At 40.1% G+C, this 25,982-nt stretch overlaps 1 protein-coding gene across 4 annotated transcripts in view; it reads right to left on the minus strand.

The window, feature by feature from the left end:
• Positions 1-20,311, minus strand: part of CCDC77 (coiled-coil domain containing 77) — a 35,735-nt gene extending 15,424 nt beyond the window's left edge. The window contains exons 1-5 of one of the 4 annotated variants that reach the window (XM_036018507.1): positions 20,249-20,311; positions 17,279-17,337; positions 15,337-15,383; positions 11,626-11,869; positions 7,928-8,070 (exon numbers count right to left, since the gene is read on the minus strand). In XM_036018507.1, the coding sequence (XP_035874400.1) occupies positions 7,928-8,070; positions 11,626-11,869; positions 15,337-15,374 (425 nt within the window). In that variant the 5' untranslated portion in view covers positions 15,375-15,383; positions 17,279-17,337; positions 20,249-20,311. Of the gene's footprint in view, positions 1-7,927; positions 8,071-11,625; positions 11,870-15,336; positions 15,389-17,278; positions 17,338-20,248 lie in introns of all 4 variants that reach the window. The other 3 variants (XM_036018508.1, XM_028533320.2, XM_036018509.1) reach the window with 3 other exon arrangements.
• Positions 20,312-25,982: the final 5,671 nt, after the last annotated feature.

Below are 25,982 nucleotides of genomic sequence, written 5' to 3' on the forward strand. Positions count from 1 at the left end.
GAGACATGTTTTTTGAACAATGTTTTGACCATGTCATCAAGTGACATGGAAGGTGAACTTTCAGTGTGGCCCAGAGTTGAAAATGTTCTACATTACATCAAAGCTAAAACTAGTAAGGAGACTGAATGAGTTATCAAAAACCTGACAAACAAAAACCCTAGACCTAATGGCTTCACTGGTGAATTACACCAAATATTTAAGTCTAACACCAATCATTTCAAAACTTCTCCAAAAATTGAAAAAGAGGCAATACTTTCTAACCCATTCTATGAGGCCAGAATTGCCCTAATACCAAAATTAAGAAAACCAATACAAGAAAAGAAAACTACTACTGAACAATATCCCTTATGAACACTGATACAAAAATTCTCAACAAAATACTAGCAAACCAAATTTGGCAGCATACTAAAAGGATTATACACCATGATTAAGTGGAATGTATTCCTGAAATACAAGTATAGCTCAACATAAAAATCAATCAATGTAATAGACCATATTAACAGAATAAATGGAAAAAAACATACAATCATCAATTGTTATAAAAAAATGCATTTAACCACATTTGACCCCCTTATATAATATAAACACTCAACAAACTATAAATAGAAGGAACAATCTCTATAAAACAAAAGCCATGTATGAAAGCCTCACAGCAAATGCCATATTCAATGGTGAAAGACTGAAAGTTTTCCTCTAAGGTCAAGAATAAGACAAGGAGGCCCACTTTGGCAACTTGTATTTAACATAATATTAGAAGTCCTAGCCAGATCAAGTAAGAAAGAAAAAGAAAAGATATGCAAATTGGAAAGGGAGAGGTACGACTGTCTTTGTTCACAGATGACATAATCTTATATGCAGAAGACCCTAAGATATGTAGAAAATCCTAAGGGTCCCACCAAAAACACAAACAGACAAACAAAACCAAAACCCAAAACACAACTTTAGAACTGATAAGTGAATATAGTCAAGTAGGAAAACAAAAATTCAACATGCAGAAATGAGTTGTATTTCTATACACTAACAATGGACAATTATGAATTCAATTTATAACTGAATCAAAAAGAATAAAATATGTAGGAATTAAGTAAAGCCTTGTACACCAAAAACACCACTGAAAGAAATTAACACACAAATAAATGAAAAGACAACCCATGTCCATGGATCAGAGGACTTAATATTAAGATGTCAATATCACCCAAAGCAATCTACAGATTCAGTGCAATTTCCATCAAAATCCCAATGACATTTTTTGCAGATAAAAAACATCCATCCTGAAGACAGGGGTGTAGGTAGACACACTGTGCCTCCTCGCACAACCAAAAAAAGGACAACAATTTAAAAACAAAAATCAACCAGAACTGACACAAAAACGAACTGTATGGAAGTCCAACAACCAAGGAGTTAAAGAAGACACATTCGTCCAAACCAGTAGGAGGGCAGAGTCAGGCAGCCTGGGCGAAGAAGACTTGCAGCAAGAGGACTGGGATGCACAAGGCGGTGCCTGGCGGACTCAGAGAGGCTGCGGATTGTGGGACTGTGGAGTGGGCGTGGAGCAGGATGCTGCACCCAAGGCGGCTGGCGGACCAGGCAGTCCCACACTGGTGCACAGATAAAGCGGCAAAACTGGGGAGTGGGATGGACTGCACAACCCAGGGCCCCAGCACTAGGAAATAAAGACTCAAATTGCTCACTGAAAATACCTGCCAGGCTTAAGGTGCCACGAGAAACTCCCAATCTCACAGGAGAGTTCGTCAGAGAGACCCACAGGGTCCTAGAATGTAGACAAACCCACCCACATGGGATTCAGCACCAGAAGGGCCCAATCTGCTGTGGGAAGTGGGGTAAGTGACTGAAATCTGGTCACTTACCCCACTTACCCCAGAGAGCAGAGCAAATGCCATTGTTCCCTCTCAGACCCCTGACCCACATACAGCATCACAACCCAGTGACGTGGGTTGCCCCACCCAGGTGAACACCTGAGGCTCCGCCCCCATATGTAACAGGAGAAGACAAAAAAAAAAAAAATAAGGCCCAAACGAAAGAACAGATCAAAGCTCCAGAGCAAATACAACTAAGTGATGAAGAGATGGCCAACCTATCAGACTTCGAAACACTGGTAACCAGGATGCTCACAGAATTGGTTGAATTTGGTCACAAATTAGGTGAAAAAATGAAGGCTACGCTAAGTGAAATAAAGGAAAATGTACAGGGAACCAACAGTGACAGGAAGGAAACCGGGACTGAAATCAACAGTATGGACAAGAAGGAAGAAACAAACATTCAACCAGAAAAGAATGAAGAAACAAGAATTCAAATAAACGAGGAGAGGCTTAGGAACCTCCAGGGCATCTTTAAATGTTCCAACATCCAAATCATAGGGGTGTCATAAGGAGAGAAGGAAGAGCAAGAAGTTGGAAACTTATTTGAACAAATAATGAAGGAGAACTTCTCTAATCTGGCAAAGGAAATAGACTTCTAGGAAGTTCAGGAAGCTCAGAGAGTCCCAAAGAAGTTGGACCCAAGGAGGAACACACCAAGGCACATCATAATTACATTTCACAAGATTAAAGATAAGGAGAGAATCTTAAAAGCAGCAAGAGTAAAGGAGAGGGTTGCCTACAAAGGAGTTCCCATTAGACTATCAGCTAATTTGTCAAACAAAATCTTGCAGGCAAGAAGGGGCTGGAAAGAAGTATTCCAAGTCATGAAAAGCAAGGACCAACACCCAAGATTATCACCAAAGCTATCACTTGGAATGGAAGAGCAGATAAAGTGCTTCCCAGATAAGGTCAAGTTAATGGAGTTTATCATCACTAAGCCCGTATTATATGAAATGTTAAAGGGACTTATCTAAGAAATTGTAGATCAAAAACTATGAATAGTAAAATGACCACAAAGTCACAGCTATCAACAACTGAACCTAAAAAAAAAAAAGAAAAAAGAAAAACAACAAAAACATAAACTGAGCAAACAACTAGAACAGGAAGAGAATCCGACAAATGGACATTACATGGAGTGTTTTTAGTTGGGAGGGGGAGGGAAGGATAGTGGGGAAAGGTACAGGGAATAAGAAGCGTAATTGGTAGACATAAAATAGACGGGGAGAGAGAAAAATTGTATAGGAAACAGAGGATTCAAAGAATTTATACATACAACCCATGGACATGAACTAAGTGGGGGGATGGTGGAGGGCCAGGGGATGCATGGCAGAGGGGGGATAAAGGGGGAAAAATTGGGAAAACTGTAATAGCATAATCAATAAAATATACTTAAAAGAAATGGGCAAAGGACCTAAACAGACACTTCTCTAAGGAGGACATACAGAAGGCCCAGAGACATATGAAAGGATGCTCAGAATCACTAGCCATTGGAGAGATGCAAATTAAAACCACAATGAGATACCACTTTATGCCTGTCAGAATAGCCATCATAAACAAATCAACAAACAAGAAGTGTTGACAAGGTTGTGGAGAAAAGGGAACCCTAGTACACTGTTGGCGGGAATGCAGACTGGTACAGACACTATGGAAAACAGTACGGAATTTCCTCAAAAAACTACAAATGGAACTGTCTTTTGATGCAGCAATTCCCATGCTGGGATTATACCCTAAGAAATATGAAACACTAATTCAAAAGAACCTATGTACCCCAATGTTCATAGCAGCAAAATTTACAATAGCCAAGTGGTGGAAGCAACCTAGCAACCACAATAAATGAATGGATCAAAAAATTGTGGTACATTTACACAATGGAATACTATGCAGCAAAAGAAGAAAGAAGCTGCTACCCTTAGTGACATCATGGATGGAACTGGAGAGCATTATGCTTACTGAAGTAAGCCAGGGGGTGAAAAACAAATTGATCTTACCTACAAGTGGAACCTAATTAACAAAACAAGCACGCAAGATAAATATGACCAGAGACATTGAAATAAAGAACAAATTGACAGTAACCAGAGGGAAGGGGGTAGGGAGATAATAGGGGAAACAGGGCAAAGGGTCGTATAAAGGACCCACAGACAAAGCCAAAGTGCGGAAGGATGGAGGGTGGGAAGCAGGGTTGGGTGAGGCAGGGGAAAATGGTGGTGGGAAAATGGAGACAATTGAAGTTGAACACCAATACAAAGAATGATAAAAGAAATAAAATAAAAATTGTTAACTTAAATAAAAAAAGAAAAAAGAACAAAGTTGGATGATTCAATTTCTTGACTTCAAAATTTACTATAGCCCTGGATGGTGTGGCTCTGTTTGTTGGAGCACCGTCCAGCATACCACAAGGGTGCGGTTTCGATTCCTGGTTGGGACACACACCTAGGTTGTAGGCACATTCTCAGTTCGGACGCATATGAAGGCAACCAAACAAGGTTGCTCTTTCATATCTATGTTTCTTTCTTTCACTCTCAAAGCAATGAGAAAATGTCCTCAGGTGAAGATAGAAAAATAAAAATTAAAAAAAAAAACAAAAAACCAACAAAACCCTCGAGACTTCCAAGATGGAGGCATAGGTGTACACACTTCACCTCCTTGCACAGCCATAGCAAAAATTAGAACTAGACTACATAACAAATATCACCCAGACTTGTCAGAAAACCAAGATGTATGGAAGTCCAACAACCAAGAATTTAAAGAAGCTCATCCATCCAGATGGGTAGGAGGGACAGAGACATGGAGATAGGTAGGCAGGTGAAGAGGCACAGAAAGGCACAGAGAGGCGGTGGAATGGGCAGTTGTACATTCACATGTAGTGGATAAAAATCAGGAGGGATACCTAGGGAGCAGAGGATCCCAGCCTGAGACCAGACCACCCAGCCTAGGGTTCCAGCGCCAGGAAGAGAAGTCCCCATAACTTCTGCCTTTAAAAACCAGTGGTGGCTTGGACACCAGAAGAAACCGCAGGATTCTCAGGAGACTCCTCCTCTTAAAGGACCCACAAAGGTCTCAGGACTTATGCAGACCCACCCCCCTCTGGGATTCAGCACCAGGGCAACAGCTGGAAAGGCACAAGTAACATATAGGGAGAAAGTGAAGTGACTGGCAACAGGGCATGTGCTGGAAGACAGCTTCCTCCCAGGCAAATCTTCAGAGGCCAGGCAGCAGTACTGTTCCCTCTCTGAGCCCTTCTGCACACAGAGCCACAAAGCAATGAAACAGCTTGCCCCACCCTGGCAATTACCTAAGGCTCCAGCCCACATAATTTACAGGTGCCTTTTCTATAATAGGCCATGCTACTAAGTCAGGAAGTGAAAGCAGCTCTACCTAATACACAGAAACAAATACAGGGAAGCTGCCGAATTGAGGGGACAAAGAAATATGGCCCAAATGAAAGAACAGAACAAAATTCCGCAAAAAGAGCTAAACAAAATGGAGATGAGCAACCTATCAGATTCAGAGTTCAAAACATTGGTTATCAGGATGCTCAAGGAACTCACTGGGTATTTTAACAACATAAAAAAGACCCAGGGAGAAATGAAGGCTGCATTAAGTGACATAAAGAAAAATCTATAGGGACCCAACAGTGGAGAGGATGAAGCCGAGAATCAAATCAGCAACTTGAAACATAAGAAATAAAAAAGCATTCAATCAGAACAGCAAGAAGAAAAAAGAATTAAAAAACAAACAAACAAACAAAACATGAGGATAGACCAAGAAGCTCTGCCACATCTGCAAATGTACCAATTTCTGAATCAGAGGGGTGCCAGAAGAAGAGGAAGAGCAAAAAATTGAGAACTGACTTGAAAATAGAAGAAATCTTCCCTAACTTGGTGAAGGAAATAAACATACCAGTCCAAGAAGCACAGAGAGTCCCAAAGAAGTTGGACCCAAAGAGGCTTGCATCAAGACACATCATAATTAAAATGTCAAAGGTTAAAGACAAGGAGAGATTCTTTAAAGCAGCAAGAGAAAAGCAGTTAGTTACACACAAGGGAGCTCTTGTAAGACTATCAGCTGATTTCTCAACAGAAATTTTGCAGCCAAAAGGGATTGGCAAATAAAGGACTTATAACAAAGATTACCCTACCAAATCTGTATTACAAGAAATGTTGGAGTTTTCTTTAAGAAGAAAAAAAAGCCAAAAATATGAAAAATAAAATGATAATAAATACATATCAATCAACATTACTTTAAATGTTCTAATCCAAAGACACATGGTGGCTGAATGCATAAGAAAAGAAGACCCTTAAAATACTGTCTACAAAAAGCTTCAGATCAAAAGATACATACACACTAAAACTAAAGAGATAGAAAAGGGCATTTCATGAAAATGGAAACAAAAAAATCAACAACAAATAAAAGGTAGAGTAGCAATACTTTTTTCAGACAAGATAGACTTTAAAACAAAGAAAAGCCTGGGCTGGTGTGGCTCAGTGAGTTGGGCATCATTCCACAAACTGGAAGGTTGCTGGTTTGATTACTGCTCAAGGAACATGACTGGGCTGTAGACCAGGTCCCAAGTTGGGGGCATGCGACAAGCAACCAATGATGTTTATCTTGCACATAGACGTTTATCTCCCTCTCTTTCTCCCTCCTCCCTCCCTCTAAAAAAATAATTAATTTTTTTAAAAAGAGCCCTGAGTGGTATTGCTCTGTGGGTTGGGTGTCATCTCAGAAACCAAAAGGTCACTGGTTCAATTCCTGGTCAGGGCACATGCCTGGGTTGTGGGCCAGGCCCCTTAGTGGGGGCCTGCAAGAAGCAACTGATCGATGATTCTCTCGCACATCAATGTTTCTCTCACACAGTGATGCTTCTCTCCCTTTCTCCCTCCCTTCCCTCTCTAAAAATAAATAAACAAGATCTTTAAAAAAAAAAAGACTATAACAAGGACCCAGCAATTCCACTTCTGGATATTTTTTCGAAGAAACCCCAAACACTGAATTGAAAAGACATGTGCATCCATATGTTCACTGCAGCATTATTTACAATAGCCAAGATATGGAAGAAACCTAAGCGTCCATCAATAGACGAATGGATACAGAAGAAGTTGTGTATATATACAACGGAATATGACTCAGCCATAAAAAAGAATGAAATCTGGCCATCTGCAACAACATGGATGGACCTGGAAGGTACTATGCTGAGTGAAGTGGGTCAGGCAGAGAAAGAGAGGTGTTGTATGATTTCACTTATATGTGGAATCCAAAGAATAAAATAAACAAACAAGCAGAATAGAAACAGACTCGTAGATAAGAGAACATTTTGATGACTGCCAGATGAGAGGGGATAGGGGGATGGGTGAAAAAGGAAGGGACTGAGATGTATTACAACTTGGTAGTTACAGAACAGTCATGGGATGTAAAGTACAGAATAGGAAATACAGTCAATAATATTGTAATAACTGTGTGGTGCCAGGTGGGTACTAATTTTATTGGGGTGGTCACTTCATAAATTACATAAATGTCTAATCACTGGGTTGTACACATGAAACTAAAATGATATTGTCGGTCAATTGTGTTTTTTAATACAAAGTTAAAAGTTATTTTTAAAACATGTGTACTATAGTAGATACTATAGAACACCGCTCAGATGCCACCTTCAGGACCGAGACACATATCTCTCAGTTGTTGAATTCCTTCTCCAGGAACTGCCTTTGGCTGAAGGGGGCTGCCTCTCCCAAGTTTACACCCCTCCCTGGTGGCAGCCTATATCAAATGACCGATTGTTGTGGAGGTACAAGAGTGTGATTCCTTTCCCCCTGTAGGGTTGGCTAAAGCCTGTTACCACCGTATCACACTTCAAATTCTTCCCCTGCTCAAGTCTGCTCACAGATATTATTCTTGAGTGCTTTGCTACTAACCATCCCACAGGAAAAATCTCCATCTCCAGAGTGTTTTTCCTGGACAATACAACCTAAGAGAATTACCACAGAGAAACTTATCTGGTTTAGTGTAATTTAGAAATACAACTTCCACATTTTCCTTCTACTCATTACCTGATTCTCAGTCGGTCATTTTCTGAGTAGAGGCGCAAAACATGTTCTCGTTCCTGGAAGAGGCAGACTTGCATATCACTTAGAGCTTTCTGCAATTCAGCAATCTCTTCCTCCCTCTGCTGCAAATCCCATTCTAGTTTGTGCTGAAAGAAAAAAAAAGTCATTGAAAAGAGACTGAGTTCTGGCTGATAGGGCTTAGTGGACTGAGTGTTGGCCTTTCAGGTCGCTGGTTCGAATCCCAGTGAGGACATATGCCTGGGTTGCAGGCCAGGTACCCAGTTAGGGGCATGCAAAAAGCAACTGATTGATGTATCTCTCACATGTCCATGTTTCTCTTTCTCTTTTTCTCCCTCCCTTCCCCTCTCTCTAAAAATAAATAAAATCTTAAATTAAAAAAATTTAAAAAAAGAAGAGAGACTGAGCTTCACAGGAGTATCTCTTGTATATGGAAGTGACAGTACCCATAGAAATATTACTATGTGAATGGTTTTGCCAATACAGACTTCAAATGACAACAGTAAGTTGTATACAGACTTGAGTTTAAAAGCTACAAAGTATGTTTCCATATAACATCAAAGCTCTCCTATCTTTTTACAGACTACTGAACCCAGAATGCCACCTGATTCACCTGTTCTTTATATATTCACCTGTTATATATTCACCTGTTCTTTTTAAAGAATGCTTTCTATTCAATAAGCATGATGACATTTTGAAAGATAAAGACGCAAAATTATGTTTTCTTCCTAGAGCTAAGGAATTTTGCAAAGAGATAGACATGCAAACAATTAAATAAAATAATTATTTCACAGAGGAACATATCTGATAAAATGGTAGAAGGAAAAGTATGACTAGAGTAAAATCTCTGAAGCCTTTTTGGGAAGTCAGAGACCACCATTAAAAAGTTGAAAGTTGAGCCCTGACCAGTGTGGGTCGCCAGTTTGATTTTCAGTCAAGGCACATGCCTCAGTTTTGGGTCTGGTCCCTGATGGGGGAGTGCAAGAGGCAACTGATCAATGTTTCTCTCCCTCTTTTTCTTCCCACTTTCCCTTCTCTCTAAAATAAATAAAATCTTAAAAATAAAATTTGAGCCCTGGCTGGCGTGGCTCAGTGGCTGAGCACCGGCCTATGAATCAAAGGGTCGCTGGTTCAATTCCCAGTCTAGGGCACATGCTTAGGTTGTGGCGCAGGTCCCAAGTTGGGGGGCATGCTAGAGGCAACCACACATTGATGTTTCTCTCCCTCTTTCTCTCTCCTTTCCCCTCTAAAAAATTAAATAAATAAAATCTTTAAAAATAATAAAAATAAATAAAAATTGAAACTTGAAAGGTGAAGGCTGCTAGGGACAAGATGAGGGTGAGTACTCCTCAGGAAAGAGAACAGTAAATACAGAACCATCGAAGAGTCCTAATGTTTGGACAACTACACGTATTTCAGTGTTATTGGAGTGAAAAACGAGAGGCAGACTGAATAGGTATGCGACAAGAGGCTGGACATTTTCCTTCCTCTGGAATAAATACCCTTGGTTAAGAAGGATATTGTAACAATGCAGGTGACATAACAAGAGTTTGAACTAGTGCTGAGGCAATACGATGGAGATGTTGGAATGGATTAAGGGATACTTAGGAAGCAGAATCAACAGAATTTACTAAGTGACTGAATGTAGGAGCTGCACAGAATTATAGTAAGACACAGAATAAAGAAAATAATTAAGAGATAAGAATTTGAGGGGGGACCCTAGCCAGCGTGGCTCAACTGGCTGGGCATTGTTCTGAAACCCGAAAGGTCTCCAGTTCAACTCCCATTCAAGGCACATGCCTGGGTTGCTGACTGTGGGCTTTGCCCCTGTCAGGGCACTTGCAGAAGACAGAGGCAACCAACTGATGTTTCTCTCTCATATCGGTATTTCTCTCCCTCCCCCCCTCTCTAAAATAAATAAATAATAATGATGAAAACAAATGGAGGGAAGGAAAATGATAGTGGTGTATGTGTATGTATGTGTATGTGTGGGTAGAGTTGAAAAAGGAAGATTAGTTCAGATATAAACATATGAACATGGAGCTTAAGAGAAAAGAGTCAGTATTAGCTATTTTGGATGTTATTAATCCATATGTAGTAGTATGGATAAAAATAAGATCATTTATAACGTAATCTGCAAGAATGCTCACATTTAAGATTAAGGAAGGGGACCTGTTAATGGAGACTGAGAGGTGAGATAAAAACCGGGAAAGAAACATGACATAGAAATTAAGAAAGGAAGAGAGTTTTCAGAAAGCAGAGGTCAATAGTGACAGATATTGCAAAGGTCACAAAGAGGAGATCATTTTGGCAAATGGGAATTAGAGACCACATGAGCAGTTTTACTAGCAGAGTAAGGAGAGAGGCCTAACTGCAGTCAGAGTCATGAATGGGTGATAATGTCAAACTATCCTGGAAGTGGAGCTAAGAAAAGAAAGAGCTACCTACATAAGAAAGTAGAGGGAGAAGCACAACTCAAGAATGGTGTTTTTTTTTAAGTAAAGAAAGACTTGATCACTATGAAAGAAAGAGAAGAGATTTTCCTAAGTAAGTGGAGCAAAAGAATAAGCAAAGAGTCAGGTGCAGGCAGTACTGAGGAGAAAAAGCCCACATTAAGCAAGAGGTTGAAGATAGAACACCAAGAGAAGAGCAATGATGAAGGGTTTCTTAGGAGGAAAAAGGGATGGGGGCCAGGGAGAGAGTTGATCAGTTCAGCTTGAAGAGGGAGAGACATCTCGTCCCTGAAGCGATATGAAGAGAGATGGACACAGGTGTAGGTGACCGTGTGGATGGGCAGGAAGGAGTTATGCATGATAGCTGGTATTTCCCCTGTGAACCAGAAAGCAAGGCTGCCTGACGAGAAACAGCTAAGACAGGGCTGCGGGCTGCAGGACAGTAAGGAAGGTACAACAAAGACAGGAAAGGAGAAGGAACTGACTAGGGGTAGGTAAGTTAATTGCTGTGGAGTAACCGAAGATACAGAAGAATTTATTTACCATGAATTTATTCTGTAATGATTTGTGACCTAGGGGCAATTGTGCCTGTACCCCAAGGAGATATTTGGCAGTCTGAAGGTACGTTTGATGGCCACAACTCAGGGTGGGGTGAGGGTGTATGTGTGTATGTGTGTGCTGCTGGTATGTAGTAAGTAGAGGCCAAGGGTGCTGCTAAACATCCTACAATTCATAAGATAGACCCCACAATAAAGAATTACAAAGCCCAAGATGTCAACAGTGCCAAGGCTGAGAAACCCTGCTCCAGGACAGAATTCAAGTACAGCCAGGGCTTTTTGCTAAGTAAGTGGAGCAAAAGAACAGGCAAGGAGTCATGTGCAGGCAGTACAGTTATCATCAAAGTGAGTTGTGATGGGGTTCAGGTTAGAAAGAAAGGACATAATGTCAGAAACTGATATGCAACATTTGGAAAACAGAAAAGTCAAGGAGCCATGGAGGTAATAATGAAGTCAGGTGTATGGGGGTGAAAGAACTAAAACTATGAGAGACACGAGACAGCAGTTTGGGTGGGCTTTGATCTAATGAGGGACCCAAAGGGAGGTAGCTAAGCTGGGGTAGAAAGTAATAAAAAATATCTGCCTGTGATACAAGGTGGCATTTCTAGGTCTTCTCTAGTCATGAACAGACTTAATCATGTCCTAAAACAGCATGCATCGTCTTTTTTGTTACCTGTCCTTCACAAGCTTCTTTGTATAGCTCCAGTTTCTTTAACAAATCCTCATTTTCTGCCTCACACTCAGCCATCTTCTTTTGATAATATTCCAGAAGCTCCTGAGAAGGGCAGAGAACGGCCAGACGATCTTCAATGGAAGGCAAAGGAGTTGACTCCACTGAATCTGAAAAAGACACTCCCTTCCACCTGGCAGAACCACTGAGGCCACATGCAGAACCATGTCTGGAAACAGTTGTCAGCCTGTGTGAAATTAGAAAGGACATATTCATTGACTTGTCTAAGCATTTATGAAACATAATTTTTTAACTAAAAAAGGTTTATGTTCTTCTTTTAAAATCCCAATACAAGGATGTGTATTGATCTGAAAGAGAGAGAGAGGAAGGGGGAGGAAGCGGGAGAGGGAGCGAGGGAGAGAGAGAGAAAAATATCAATTGGTTGCCTCCTACACGTGCCCCTAACTGGAGACTGAACACACAACCTGGGTGTGTGCTCTGAACAAGGATCGAACCTGCGACTTTCTGGTGTATGGGATGAGGCTCCAACTAACTGAGTCACCCAGCCAGGGTGAGGTTTATGTTCTTAAAGTGAGTATAATTGATGACTTTTAAAATTAATTTTTTAAAAATATATTTTATTGATTATGCTATTACAGTTGTCCCATTTTTTTCCTCTCCTTTATTACCCTGTCTTGCACCTCCACCCCTTAGTTCATGTCCATGGGTGGTACACATAAGTTCTTCGGCTTCTACATTTCCCATACTATTCTTACTCTCCCCCTGTATATGTTCTACCTACCATTTATGCTATTTTCTGTACCTTTTCCCCCTCTCTCCCTCTCCCGCTCCCCCACTGATAATCCTCCATGTGATTTCCATTTCTGTGATTCTGTTCCCGTTCTACTTGTTTGCTTAGTTTGTTTTTGTGTTTATGTTCAGTTGTTGGTAGTTGCAAGTTTGTTGTCATTTTACTGATCATGTTTTTGATCATCTTCTTCTTCTTAGATAAGTCCCTTTAACATTTCATAAAGACTTGGTGATGATGCATTCCTTTAGCTTTTACTTTGTCTGGGAAGCACTTTATCTGCCCTTCCATTCTAAATGAAAGCTTTGCTGGAGAGAGTTATCTTGGATGTAGGTCTTTATCTTTCATGACTTTGAAAACTTCTTTCCAGCCCCTTCTTGCCTGCAAGATTTCTTTTGAGAAATCAGCTGACAGCCTTATGGGAACTACTTTGTAGGTGATTGTCTCCTTTTCTCTGACTGCTTTTAAGATTATCTCATCTTTAATCTTGGCTAATGTAATTATAATGTGCCTTGGTGCAGTCCTCCTTGGGTCCAACTTCTTTGGGACTCTCTGAGCTTCCTGGACTTCCTGGAAGTCTATTTCCTTTGCCAGATTAGAGAAGTTCTCCTTCATTATTTTTTCAAGTAAGTTTTTAATTTCTTGCTCTTCCTCTTCTCCTTGTGGCACCCATGTGATTCAGATGGAACATTTAAAGTTGTCCTGGAGGTTCCTGAGCCTGTACTCATTTTTTAAAATTTTTATTTCTTCATTCTGTTCTAGTTGGATTTTTATTTCTTCCTTCTGCTCCATATCATTGAGTCGAGTCCCAGTTTCTTTCCCTATACTGTTGGTTCCCTATATATTTTTCTTTATTTCACTTGCATAACCTTTACTTTTACCTCCATTTTGGGACTATACTCAACCATTTCTGTGAGTATCCTGATAATCAGTGTTTTGAACTCTGCATCTGATAGGATGGCTATCTCTTCACTGCTTAGCTCTATTTTTGAAACTTTGATCTTTCTTTCATTTGGGCCATATTTTTTTGTCTCCCAGCACCTGTTATGTTGTAGGGGTGGAGCCTTAGGTATTAGCCAGGGCAGGGCAACCCAGGTTGCAGCGTTGTGGTGCTATATTTGGGGAGATGGGTCAGAGAGGGAACAATGCTGCTTGCTCAGCTCTCAACCGGCTTTCAGTCACTTCTTTTACCCACAAGCAAACTGGGCCCTTCTGGTGCTGATTCCTGGGTGGGTGGGTTTGTGTACATTCTAGTACCCTGTGGGTCTCTCCAATGAACTCTCCTGTGAGGCTGTGAGTTTCTCCCACCACCATAACCCCCACAGGTTTTTGTAGCCAGAAGTCTTGCGGTTTCATTCCCCTGTGCTGGAACCCTGGGTTGCGCGAGATCTGTTTCACTTCCTAGTTGTTCCTCCCGGTTAATCCACATGCAAATGTGGGACCACCCAGTCTGCCAGCCGCCACCTTACCCACTCCTGTCCTCTAGCCACTGCCTTGCTGTGCTTGTTCTCTGCCTCAGCTACCTGTCTCTGCCCCTCCTACCAGTCTGAATGAATGTTTCTCCTTTAACTCTTTGGTTGACGGACTTCCATACAGTTCAATTGTCTGGCAGTTCTGGCGCGCAACCCAGGCATGTGCCCTGAATGGGAATCATACCAGTGACCCTTTGGTCACAGGCCAGTCAGTGCTCAATTCACTGAGCCACACCAGCCAGGGCTGTTTTTGAATTTGGTGTTTTCCTTCTTTTGGTTGTGATAGGATCTAATTATACCTCTATCTTGGCCGGAAGTCTAAATATCATTTTTAAAAAATGAAATATTAAATAAAGCCAGATACCAACAGAAAATTTAATATCATAAGACATACGCCAACAGGAACAATGATACTGCTGGTGAAGTGTAACTTGGTGAAACTAAAGACAAGTTGGCAGAATCTAGTAAAATTCCAATTCCTCTTGTTCTAGAGAAACTTGTGCACATATGCATAAGGTGACACTTAAGAATAACATTACAGAAGAGTCAGCAATAGAAAATATAGCCAAATCACTACAAAGCTACATCACATCCTAATCTCTAGCACTGGAGATATCTGTATTACACCAACCAAGACTAAACAAGATTTAAGGTGATCAAAGGCTAGACAAGAAGTGTTTTTAAGCTAAAACAATGAAAGTCAGAAAATAAATGATGCAGAATTGGAGAAACCCTCATGTGAAAATTAATCCATTTTGGCTAATTGACTGCAATTTACTAGGGAACAAAATAGACAAGAAAGTCGACGAAGTTGGGATACCAGAACCCAAGAGTTACAACTCTAGTTCATGAAGGTTATGGTCACCACTTTTAATGAATGAGCATGTATAAAAGAGATATTAAAATGTACTTTCAGCAAACATGAAGAAAAAATCTAATATTGTCTCAATCATTCAAGCCTGTGACAGAAATACTAGTTTACTCAATGTTTCATGTTTCCCAAGGGGTTGCCTTATAACAATAGTGGGAAATAGGTCAGTAGATGAACTAAGAGATATTTCCGAGATTTTGCAGATGAGCATTGTGGCAATGAGGATGAGGCAGCAAGGTGACGGCAGAACCAGCATTCCAAGTCCCCTTTGTATATTGGTTATTTCCTCTGTAATCCAGGATGCACTAACACTGTGCTAGGCTCACTCAATCTGTCCAGATTCTGGTATTATCATTTAGTATGTTCTTGTTTTTAATCTAAATTCCACATAATAAGAATGAGTCTAATATGGTTCAAATCCAGAGTGTGGAAGTATAACCTAACTTGCACTAAGGTTAGAGAAGTCTTGATTCTTTTTTGTTTTTAAATCATATTTTTTGGATAACACTGGTTAATATAAGTCTTGATTCTTTAACAACTCAAAAAATAAGCAAGTATCTTACTTTTTGCAGACAGGGGTGTGTGTCGGGGTAAAGTTCATGCTGTCTTTTTCACCTGTCAAACATACAAAAATTCAGAATGAGTGTGCAGGAGCAGAACAAAACAGTAGAACATACATACTGGTTCCCTCTCCAGTCATATGTGTGCCTGCTGCTGAGAGTGTGACATTTTAAAATGTAGTACTATTTGTTAAAGTAGCTCTGAATCCCGAGGTTGTTATGACTGTTGAATTTTCATATGGTATTCTTTGTCATTATTATTTTCAAATAAAATCAGAATTGCATTTAATATTTGGATGGATAAGCACAAAAAGAAAACCTTCCTTGGTATGGAGGTTATATGCAACAACACAAAAACATTCCTTTTGCTGAAATTGTAAGACAGGGAGATGCACAAAGTTTCTAATAAGCAAGGGATAGTAAGTGAAAATTGAGGTAGAAGACCCATTATGCTAAATTTAAGATAAATACAAAGGCCATTGATATCTTTATTTTGTATCTACTGTTTTATTTTAGAGAAAGACAAAAATATTACTTATAAACTTTAAAAGGTCCATTCACAATCTTCATTTTTTTAGAGAAAGGTTATTTAGAAAGTTACAGAGGTAGCAGTAATGAGCACAGACTCAGGAAACAAGCTACAGACGCAAAAGCAGGGCCCTTGGAGCTTAGGAGCAAGAAAGGCAAATGTAAGGCACCTGAGTGAGGAAAGAGGGAAATGGGAAAGGCACTGTGTGCTGATGAGACAGATCTTGGAGAAGGGGAAAAGAGGGAGGGGGAAACGAGGGAGGGGGGAGGAGGGAGTTTTTTTTAATTAGCTTTGGGAAAAGCTTTCTTATCAAGCAGGCTTTGTCAATCCATTCTGATTTTGAGCCAGTCAAGAATGATGTGATGTCCTGTTCTTGTGTTCTACCTAGAATATATCTGTTTATAATCTTCAGTCCTTGGGGAAGATTTTTTGGGGGAAAAAAAAAGGAGATAATCACTATTGCTCATTCTATAACCATTTTCCTGCTAGGAACTCCAGAGTGCCTCTCCCCTAGTCCTTGAAACCTTTTTCATATGGCTTCCAGGACATCACAGGTTCCTGGTTCTCCTTCCTCACTGGTCATTAATATTTAGTCACTGCTACTTCTTCCTTGTCTTCATCTATACTTACTGCTTCGGTGAATTCATGAAGTCTCACGGTTTTCAAGTGTGTACCTCTAGTCCTTCCTCTGCCCTCCACTCCAGGCTCACACATACTCCATGTCTTCTCTTAGATGCCCAGCAGGTCTCACAAGCTCACCAATTCCAAAACTGTGCTCCTGATATATACCTCCTACCACCAAACCTGACCTTCTCTCCGAACTCAACGTCCCAGTAATTACTAACCCCATTCTCTCAGTTGTGTAGGAAAACGAACTTAGAAATTTCACTCCTCTCTTTGTCAATCCATTAGCAAGTCCTACAGGCTCTGCCACCAACAAATTTAAAGTCTGACAACCACTCATGTCAATAATGCCCTGGTTGAACTCACTATAACCTCTTGCCTGGATGACTATAATGGTCTCTCTGCTTCCACTCTCAACTCCATTCCCTCCAGTCTCTTCTCAATGCAGCAGTTAAAGGGATTATTTAAAATATGTCAAAACACACCAAAATGTGGAAACTCACTAAAGGCAGGCATTTTTTATCTACTGTGTTCACTGCTGTACCTGCAGTAATTGAAATAGTGCCTTGTTCATAGTAGGCACTCAATACATTTAAAAAAATAAAATAAATAATTTTAAATCCTCAATATGAATTTGACTCTATTCAACATCTTTTTCTTCTACTATCCGATCTAGCTAGAAAATCTGTTTCTGCTTTTGTCATTCCATCTGCCACCTTCTACCAGCCAACCCTTCAAATATGCCATCTCTCTTTATTCTCTTGTTTAAAAGATTACTTTCCTTCTTCAAACTCACCTCCTTCTACAAAGCTTCTCCAAATTAGGCCAAATTGCCTCTTGCGGAAAATAACCTAGAAAATAAAAATGGTAATTAGGTTGGTATGGTAGGATCACAGGTGACATTTTTATCCTTACCTGAAGACATGCTTGTTTTTAGAGAGAGAGGAAGGGAAGGAGAATGGAAGGGGAAGGAACATCGACTGGTTGTCTTTCGTATGCGCTCTGACATGAGAGACCAAACCCACAATTTAGGCATGTGCCCTGATCAGGAATCCTACTGGTGACCTTTCGGTCTGCAGGATGACACCCAACCAACTGAGCCACACCAGTGGTCAGGGACAAGTGCCATTTTTACAAACACCTTTATGAGATACAATTCACATTCTATACAATTCAGTCATTTAAAGTATATAATTCAATGACTAGTATATTCACAGATAGGTACAACCATCAGCACAGTAAATTGTACATTTTTATCACTTCAAGATCAAATCTTACACATTTTAGCTATCACCCATGTACTCTACCCTACCCCTGCCCCAAGCAATTACTGATTTACTTTCTGTTTCTATAGATCTTCCTGTTACGGACTTTCATATGTATGTAATCATAAAATATGCGGTCTTTTGTGACTGGTTTCTTGCACTTAGCACAATGTTCTCAAGGTTCGTCCACGCTGTAGTATCAGTACTTCATTCCTTTTTATGGGCAAATAACATTCCATTTTATGAATATGGGAGACATCTTAAAGATAAATATCGCTGTTCTAAAACTACTTAAGAGTAAATTGTAAATTGGAACTTTTTCTTAATCCTCACCCAAGAATACATCCATTGATTTTTTTTTTTGAGAGGAAAGGGGAGGAAGAGGAGGGGAAGAAGGAAGGGAGGGAGAGAGTGGGGAGGGAGGGGGAGAGAGAGAGAGAGAGAGAGAGAAACATGGCTGGTTGCCCCCCTCCCCATATGTACTCCTACTTGGGGCCGAACCCACAACCCAGGTATGTGCCCTGACTGGGAATTGAATCCATTACTTTTTGGTGTACAGAACAACACTCCAACCATCTGAGCCACACCGGGCAGGGCAAGAGTAATTTGGAACTTTAAAAGAATTGTCTAGCAACCTGAAATCTCTCTTCTCCCTCACAGGCAATCTCACTCCTTCTTCTCGCAGACTATTGCACATTTACTAAAAATTATCTACACTCACTTTTATTTTGTTTTATAATCTCTAACAATCTGACTTCTCTAACATCTGAACTAGAACTGCTTTTCTTGGTCAGCAGATATACAAATTAATAAATTCAGTTGCTCTTTTGGGTTCCCATCTTCCACCCAACAAGTCATCCTCAGTTTGTATGCTTAATTTATCAATGTTGACCACCCTTTTAAAAAATATTGCTTTGTAGTTGAGAGCATGGGTTCTGAAATCAAACAGACTTGAGTTTGAGTCAAAGCTCTCTTATTAGCTGTGTGACTTCAGGTAAGTTATTTAGCCTCTCTAAACTTCCATTACTTCTTAGAAAATGGGGACAATAGCATGTATGTTATAGGTCAGTGTAAGGATTAAATGAAATAATGAATAGAAGGTCTGACACATACAGGCACTCAATAACTATTTATTATTATTTTTACTGAAAATCTCCCTCCCTTGGTTCTGTCCTCAACTTTTTTTTACTACTTCCCCTATCCATTTCTTTGGGAACATCATTTTCACTGCTTTTATAATTACCTCTATCATTAAAACACTACCTGGCACAGAGTAATTAACTACTTGTTGAATGAGCAAATAGATCTCTTTCAATTTCCTGACATTCAGTCGCCTCTCTCATGTCCACTGAGCCACACCAGCCAGGGCTCATTATTATTTCTATTGACCCTCTCATCCAACCACATAACTATCTGTATTTTATCTAGATGATAATCATGCTAATTCAGGATCTCCCTATGCTCTTAACCACTGTACTACGATGGCTTAACTGTTCTACCCACCCTTGGTCTCCCCTGGATCACCTTCTTAAAAAAGCCATACAATTCATCACTAACTCCTTATAGCCAAATACTCAACCTCAGCCTAGAGGTCACTGCTTTCCATCTAAGGACCAAACTTCTCTCCTGCCTTATCCCCCTGTACTCCCCTAACTATACCTTCTGTTGCTGATAACTTTCTTGCCTCCATGCTTTGTTCCTACAACTGCAACATAGCTCCCTTCCACTCTCACAAGTTCACTTAAACCCAGTCTGTACGTAAAAACTCAAATGCTACTTCCTTCATCTCTTTTCTGAGTCTCTCCATCCAAATACTCTAAAAAAACCGCACTTGTTTCATACAAGTGCAAAAGAACTGCACTTGTACATACTGGAGTTCTTTGTTGCTATCATTTCTCCCATGATAGTGCATGCTCCTTGCAGCAGCAGCTGTGCCTTATTGTATCTCTCAAAAGAACAACAACGTCCTTGCTTATATTACATCAATCAATGGGTTTCAACTAGCCTCTGTTCCTCCTTCTCTGCGATATCCTTGTTTAGGTATTTTTTAATAGCTTGTCTACTTACAATTAACATTTGCTTAGCACTTTGACATTTATTTTATGCCCACAACAACTCTGTGAAGTATTTTTTTATCCTCCATTAATTTAAATAAGATTGAAGCTTAATTAGACTAGCGCGGGATGGGGAATACCGGAACCCATCTATCTCCAGCACCTCCTAATTCTGTACTCCTTTTTCAGTTTCATCTCGTTCTCAACTCCCCCGTCGTTATAGCTCCCCAATGCTCTAGCACCCCGAAATCTTTCCCTTTGCGTATTCTAACTTTCCACGTCCGGTCCCCAGAACTCCTGACGACCCCAAACCCCACCCCCACATTTCAGGCTCACATCCCTGTCTTCGTGCTGCTTCCACAGGTACTCCTCCCTCACCAAAGTTTCCCTTCCCCAGACCCCTTGCCGAGTCCCTTCCCAGAAACCCGAAATTCTATACTCACGCCACTCTAAAGCAAAGAAGTCACAGAAGCCAACGGAAAAACAAAAGTTAAATCAAGGAGCGTCGCGGCGCGAGTGAGCGTGCACGAATCCGTCCAATCGCCCACCAGTGTACCACGTCCCTGTGCACTGCGCACCAATAGGAAGGATATTTACACAGAGGCACACTCGCGCCTAACCGCGCAGAGGTTGTCGGGGAATGTAGTTTTATGTCTGCGCACAGCTCTCAGGGCGGAGGAGGTAATCCGACTTCCAGTTCTCTCAGAACGATACTTGGGGTCAGACTGAACTAGTACTGGATGCCCACAGTTTATGCTTGCTCAACTACTTAGTTTACATAAAAAATGGTGCAGAAGCGCAGTGTACAGTCATGGAAAGGAACATAGGATTATTGGGTGTTGTAATGTACGGTATCTCAAGAAGGTAAAGATAAAATGTTTCTCCTTCAATGCCCCAGTGTTCTAAGCCAAGGCAGGGCCTGTGGTTCAATTTGTACAGTCAGGGGATTGTGTATATAAGTATATAAATGCTGCCAATTTTGCAAGATAGCAGACTCTACTTTATTTTCCTGAGAGGTGTGAGAAATTGACTTTAATAATATAAGCTAGTTCAAAACCCAATTGTCTCATCTTTCCAAAAGAGCAAGGTTTCAGAGCTGCAGCTACTTGTATGGAAAAGCTTAGACTCTTCACTAATATAAGACCTAAGGATGTCCAAAAGAAACTTGCCATCTTTTCCTAAGCCTGTCTTTTTTCCCTTTTGTGATTTTTCTCTGTTAGTTACATCAAGATCTTCTCAGACACCTTGGTTCAGTATGTTTACCTCTCTTTTGGCCCCTACATTTAAAAAAAAAAAAACAACCAGATCATGGTGTTATCTTCATACCTGTTTTCAAATATGTGTCTTTCTATTTATTTCTGCTCCAAGTCTCATTACCTTTTACTTGAATTTACTGCAAGAAAAAGATTTTCTCATTAAACTTTGTTTTGAGTCTCAAAATCCTGTGACAGATTTTTGGTCAAGTTGTTTCTGCTAAAAATTACTGATTTTAAAAACTAATAACTTAAAAACTGCCACACACAAAAGGAAACCAAGTGTCACAAAACATTCCCTTCTCCTTCTGAAGGTGATATGATGCATTGTAATCATTAACCCATCTTTTACTCTTAAACTTAAATGGCCACTTGAGACAAACAGTTCTGTAACTTTCCTTCCACCACTGATTAAGACTGAGGTGGCAGGTATCAGGGATAACATTCATTTAGCCTTCTGAGCTTTCTGGGCAGACTTGGTGACTTTGCCAGCTCCTGCTGCCTTCTTGTCCACCCCTTTGATGATACCCATAGCAATTGTCTCATATCTTGAACAGCAAAATGGCCTAGAGGAGGATAGTTAGAGAAGTTCTCAACACATGTGCCTTTGCCAGAAACCATATCAATGATGGCAGCATCATCAGATTTCAAAAGCTGAGGGCCACTCTCTGGATTCTGACCTAGTTTGCAGTAACATGGCTAAATGCACCAAGAAGGCTGGAATCGTCGGTAACTATGGGACAAGTTATGGTGCCTCCCTAAGGGCAGTGGTGAAGAAAATTAAAATCAGCTATCACACTCACCCCTCCAGGTACACTTGCCCTTGAAATCCAAGTACACTTTCCCTTCCTTTGGGAAAACCAAGATGAAGAGACAAACTGTGGGGATCTGACACTGTGGTTCCTGCATGAAAAACGGTAGCCGGTGGTGCCTGTACCTACAATTCCACTTGTGTTGTCACAATAAAGTCTACCACCAGAAGAAGACTGAAGGAATTGTAAGACCAGTAGAAGCTCCACAATTTGAAATGTTTCTAGCCTATAACAAAGACACAGGGGCTTGTCAGCTGGACGAGTTGGTGGCACTGGAACCCTGGGCTGGGAGGCCTAGTATTGGGCTGGGACTCCTCATTTTCAAGATACCGAATTTTTATCCATGACATGTGAATATGGGACCAGCCCATTCCGAATCTGCTCTCCTACCAGTCTGGATAATTGTGGTTTCTTTAATTCTTTACTTGTCAGACTTCAATTCAACTTGATTTCTGATGGTTCTGAGTGATGGTTGTTCTATATTTTGGCTGTAATTTTGATGTGGTTGTGTGAGGAGGTGAGGCATGTTTACCCAGGCTGCCATCTTTACCAGAAGTCTACAATAAGTTTCTAACTAATGTTTTTGCCTTCTTCAATCCATTCTATAAAAGATGATTCTTGAAAATAAATAAATAATAAAGATTATTTTTGTGGGGTCATGTTGGACATGGCTCTTCTACCAAATCCCGGCCCTGTGATGGAAGGCTGGCAGAGGGACCCTGGCCAGAAGGAATGTGTATTGTCCCAAGGGACAATGTGTGGCTCCCCTCCCTATCTCCCCAGGGGACTTGTTTCTTGCTGGAGTGCTTCTTGGCCTTTTCTTTTTGAATATAAGCATTGACGTCTTATGACATAACTTTAAGCCACATGAAACCTTGTGTAACTTGAACTCATGCCCTCTTTGTCTGGGACCCCTTATAATTAGTCTTGGACAGGGACGGCAGGGGTAATGCAGTCCTACTTAGCAGACTTGCTACCATCAGTGTTCCCTGTAATTTAAGTAATAAAGACTATGTCTGTTCCACTAGGTCCTTCTTGTGGGTTTTTTTTACTAATCCAAATGAGTGGTCAAGGTCACTGGACTCAACTTCCTGTGTTACATTTTGTTTTAAAGCACACTTGTGGACATGTGACATTCATGTTCATAAACTTTTGATGATTCCCCACAGAGCAGAGAATGAAGTCCAAATAGTAACATGGCACTCAAACACTACCACAGTCAGATTTCACTTATTTCTATTATGATTGATAACTGATTATTTTCTGAATGTAGCATGAACTTTTCAGCTTTGCCTCATACAATTCCTTTTATCTGGATTTACCCTTTCCATGAATCAGCATCCATAAAATTTCTACCAAGGCCAACACAAATACCATCTCCTTGATTGGAAGTAATCCCTTCTATTTTGATATCCTTGTGCCAATTAGTCATTGTACTTTTATAGCACAGCTTCTATTCAAATGTCATCAGTCTTGAGTCCTTCTCTGACTACCTGATCCTCCCTTAACACTCTCTACTTCCATCACTCCCTCCCTTAGCTACTTTTTAAAATATCACCACCTAAAGTAATATATATTTATTTGCTTGTGCTTGCTACTTTATCTCCCCTTACCACTCAAATGTAACCTCTATGAGGGGAGATAATTTGCCTTTTTGTTGTTGTCATATATCCGACATCTAGAAGAGTGCCTGGCACATAGCAAATGGTCAATGATTTTACTTTTATTTTAATTTATTATTTTAGAGATGGGGGAGGGAAGGAGAGATAGAGAAACACTGATTTGTTGTTCCACTTATTTACACATTCATTGGTAGCTTCTTGTATGGGCCCTCACCTGGGATTTAACCTGCAACCTTCATTCCACACTCCAGCCAACTCAGCTACCCAGCCAGGGCTCAGTGGTTGTTTTTGAATGCATGTGTGACATTTCTACCTACATATGTACTGCCTCTCCTCTTATATTGCTCTTCTTTCAATCTATACCTAGGTAATATTTCATCATTCACTCAAATGCCAAAAGAACATTCTCGTCTCATTGGTCTCTTGCAACCACCTAACATCAGAATGATAGTTTTAAAAAATCATTCCAGTGGTGGAGGATGAATTAAGAACAATGCTGGTAGATTTGGGAAGCTACAGTGATAACTGATATGAAGGCAAATGCCTAAACAAGAGTGTCAGCGATAGGATGTGATGAAGGAAATGAGAGATAATTTAAAGTTCCTATTGACTGCACCCAAAATAGGAAGGCTAGCTAGAGTAGCTGACATTAATAAGAATGGGAAATGCAAGAGGAAGAATATATTTTGAGGTTGTGAGAAGAGCAGCTGGGGGAACACTAACTGGATGCATTCTCTTTTTTACTTTATTTAAATTTAAACATTTTTTGTTTATGCTATTGCAGTTGTCCCAAACGTTCCTCCTTTTTCTCCCTCCACCAAGCCCACCTCCCACTCCTACAGTAAATCACCACACCATTGTCCATGTCCATGGGTCATGCATATATGTTCTTTGACTAATCCTTTCACCTTCTTTCAACCAGTCCTCACCTCCCCTTTCCCCTCTTACAGTTGTCATTCTGTTCCATGTTTTATGCTTCTGGCTCTATTTTGCTTATTAGTTTATTTTGTTCATTAGATTCCACTTATAAGTGAGATCATATGGTATTTGTCTTTCACCAATTGGCTTATTTCACTTAGCATAATATTCTCCAGTTCCATCCATGCTGTCACAAAAGGTAAAAATCCCTTCTTTTTAACTTCTGCATAGTATTCCATTGTGTGAATGTACCACACTTTTTTGATTCATTCATCTTCTGTTGGGCACTTAGGCTGTTTCCAAATCTTGCCTACCGTAAATAGCACTGCTATGAACATAGGGGTGCATATATTCAATTGAATTGGTGTTTGGGGATCCTTAGGATATATTCCCAGAAGTGAAATTTGCTGGGTCAAAGAGCAGTTCAATTTTCAATTTTTTGAGGAAATTCCATACTGTTTTCCACAGTGGCTGCACCAGTCCACATACCCACCAATAGTACATGAGAGTTTCCTTTTCTCTACAGCCTTACCAGCACTTGTTGATTTATCAATAATGGCCATTCTGACAAGTGTGAGGTGATATCTCACTGTGGTTTTAATCTGCATCTCTCTGATAGTTAGTGATGTTGAACATCTTTTCATATGTCTCTGGTCTGTCCATATGTTAACTTTGAAGAAGTATCTATTCAGGTCCTTTGCCCATTTTTTGATTGGGTTGTTTGACTTCCTGGTGTTGAGTCATATGAGTTCTTCATATATTTTAGATATTAAACCTTTATCCTATGTATCATTGGCAAATATGTTCTCCCTTGGAGTGGGTTCTTTTTTCATTCTGCTAATGATTTTTTTAGCTGTGCAGAAGCTTTTAAACTTGATGTAGTTCCATTTGTTTACTTTTTTCCTTTGCTTCCCTTGCCCTAAGAGATATATCAGCAAAAATATTGCTATGTGAGATATCAGAAATTTTACTGCCTATATTCTCCTCTAGGATTTTTATGGTAACATATATTTAAGCCTTTTATCCATTTTCAGTTTATTCTGGTGTATGGTGTAAGATGGCTGCCTAGTTTCATTTTTTTTTTTGCATGTACCATTCCAGTTCTCCCAACACTTTATTGAAGAGGCTGTCTTGACTCCATTGTAAGCTCTTGCCTCCTTTGTCAAACATTAATTGACCATAAAGATGTGGGTTTATTTCTGGACTTTCTATTCTGTTCCATTGATCTATGTGTCTGTTCTTATGGCAGTACCAGACTGTTTTAATCACAGTGGTTTTATATTATAACTTGATATCAGGTATTGTGATACCTCCAACTTTGTTCTTCTTTCTCAAGATTGCTGAGGATATTCAGGCTCTATTTTTGGTTCCATATAGATTTTTGGAATATTTTTTCTAGATCTGTGAAATATGGCATTGGTATTTTAATAGGAATTGCATTGAATCTATAGATTGTTTTGGGTACTATGGACAGTTTATTGATGTTAATTCTTCTGATCCATGAACATGGTATATGCTTCCACTTATTTTTATCTTCCTCAATTTCTTTCTTCAGCATCCTATAGTTTTCCT

This window comes from Phyllostomus discolor, chromosome 2 (assembly GCF_004126475.2).
Source record: "Phyllostomus discolor isolate MPI-MPIP mPhyDis1 chromosome 2, mPhyDis1.pri.v3, whole genome shotgun sequence".
Classification (NCBI taxonomy): domain Eukaryota; kingdom Metazoa; phylum Chordata; class Mammalia; order Chiroptera; family Phyllostomidae; genus Phyllostomus; species Phyllostomus discolor.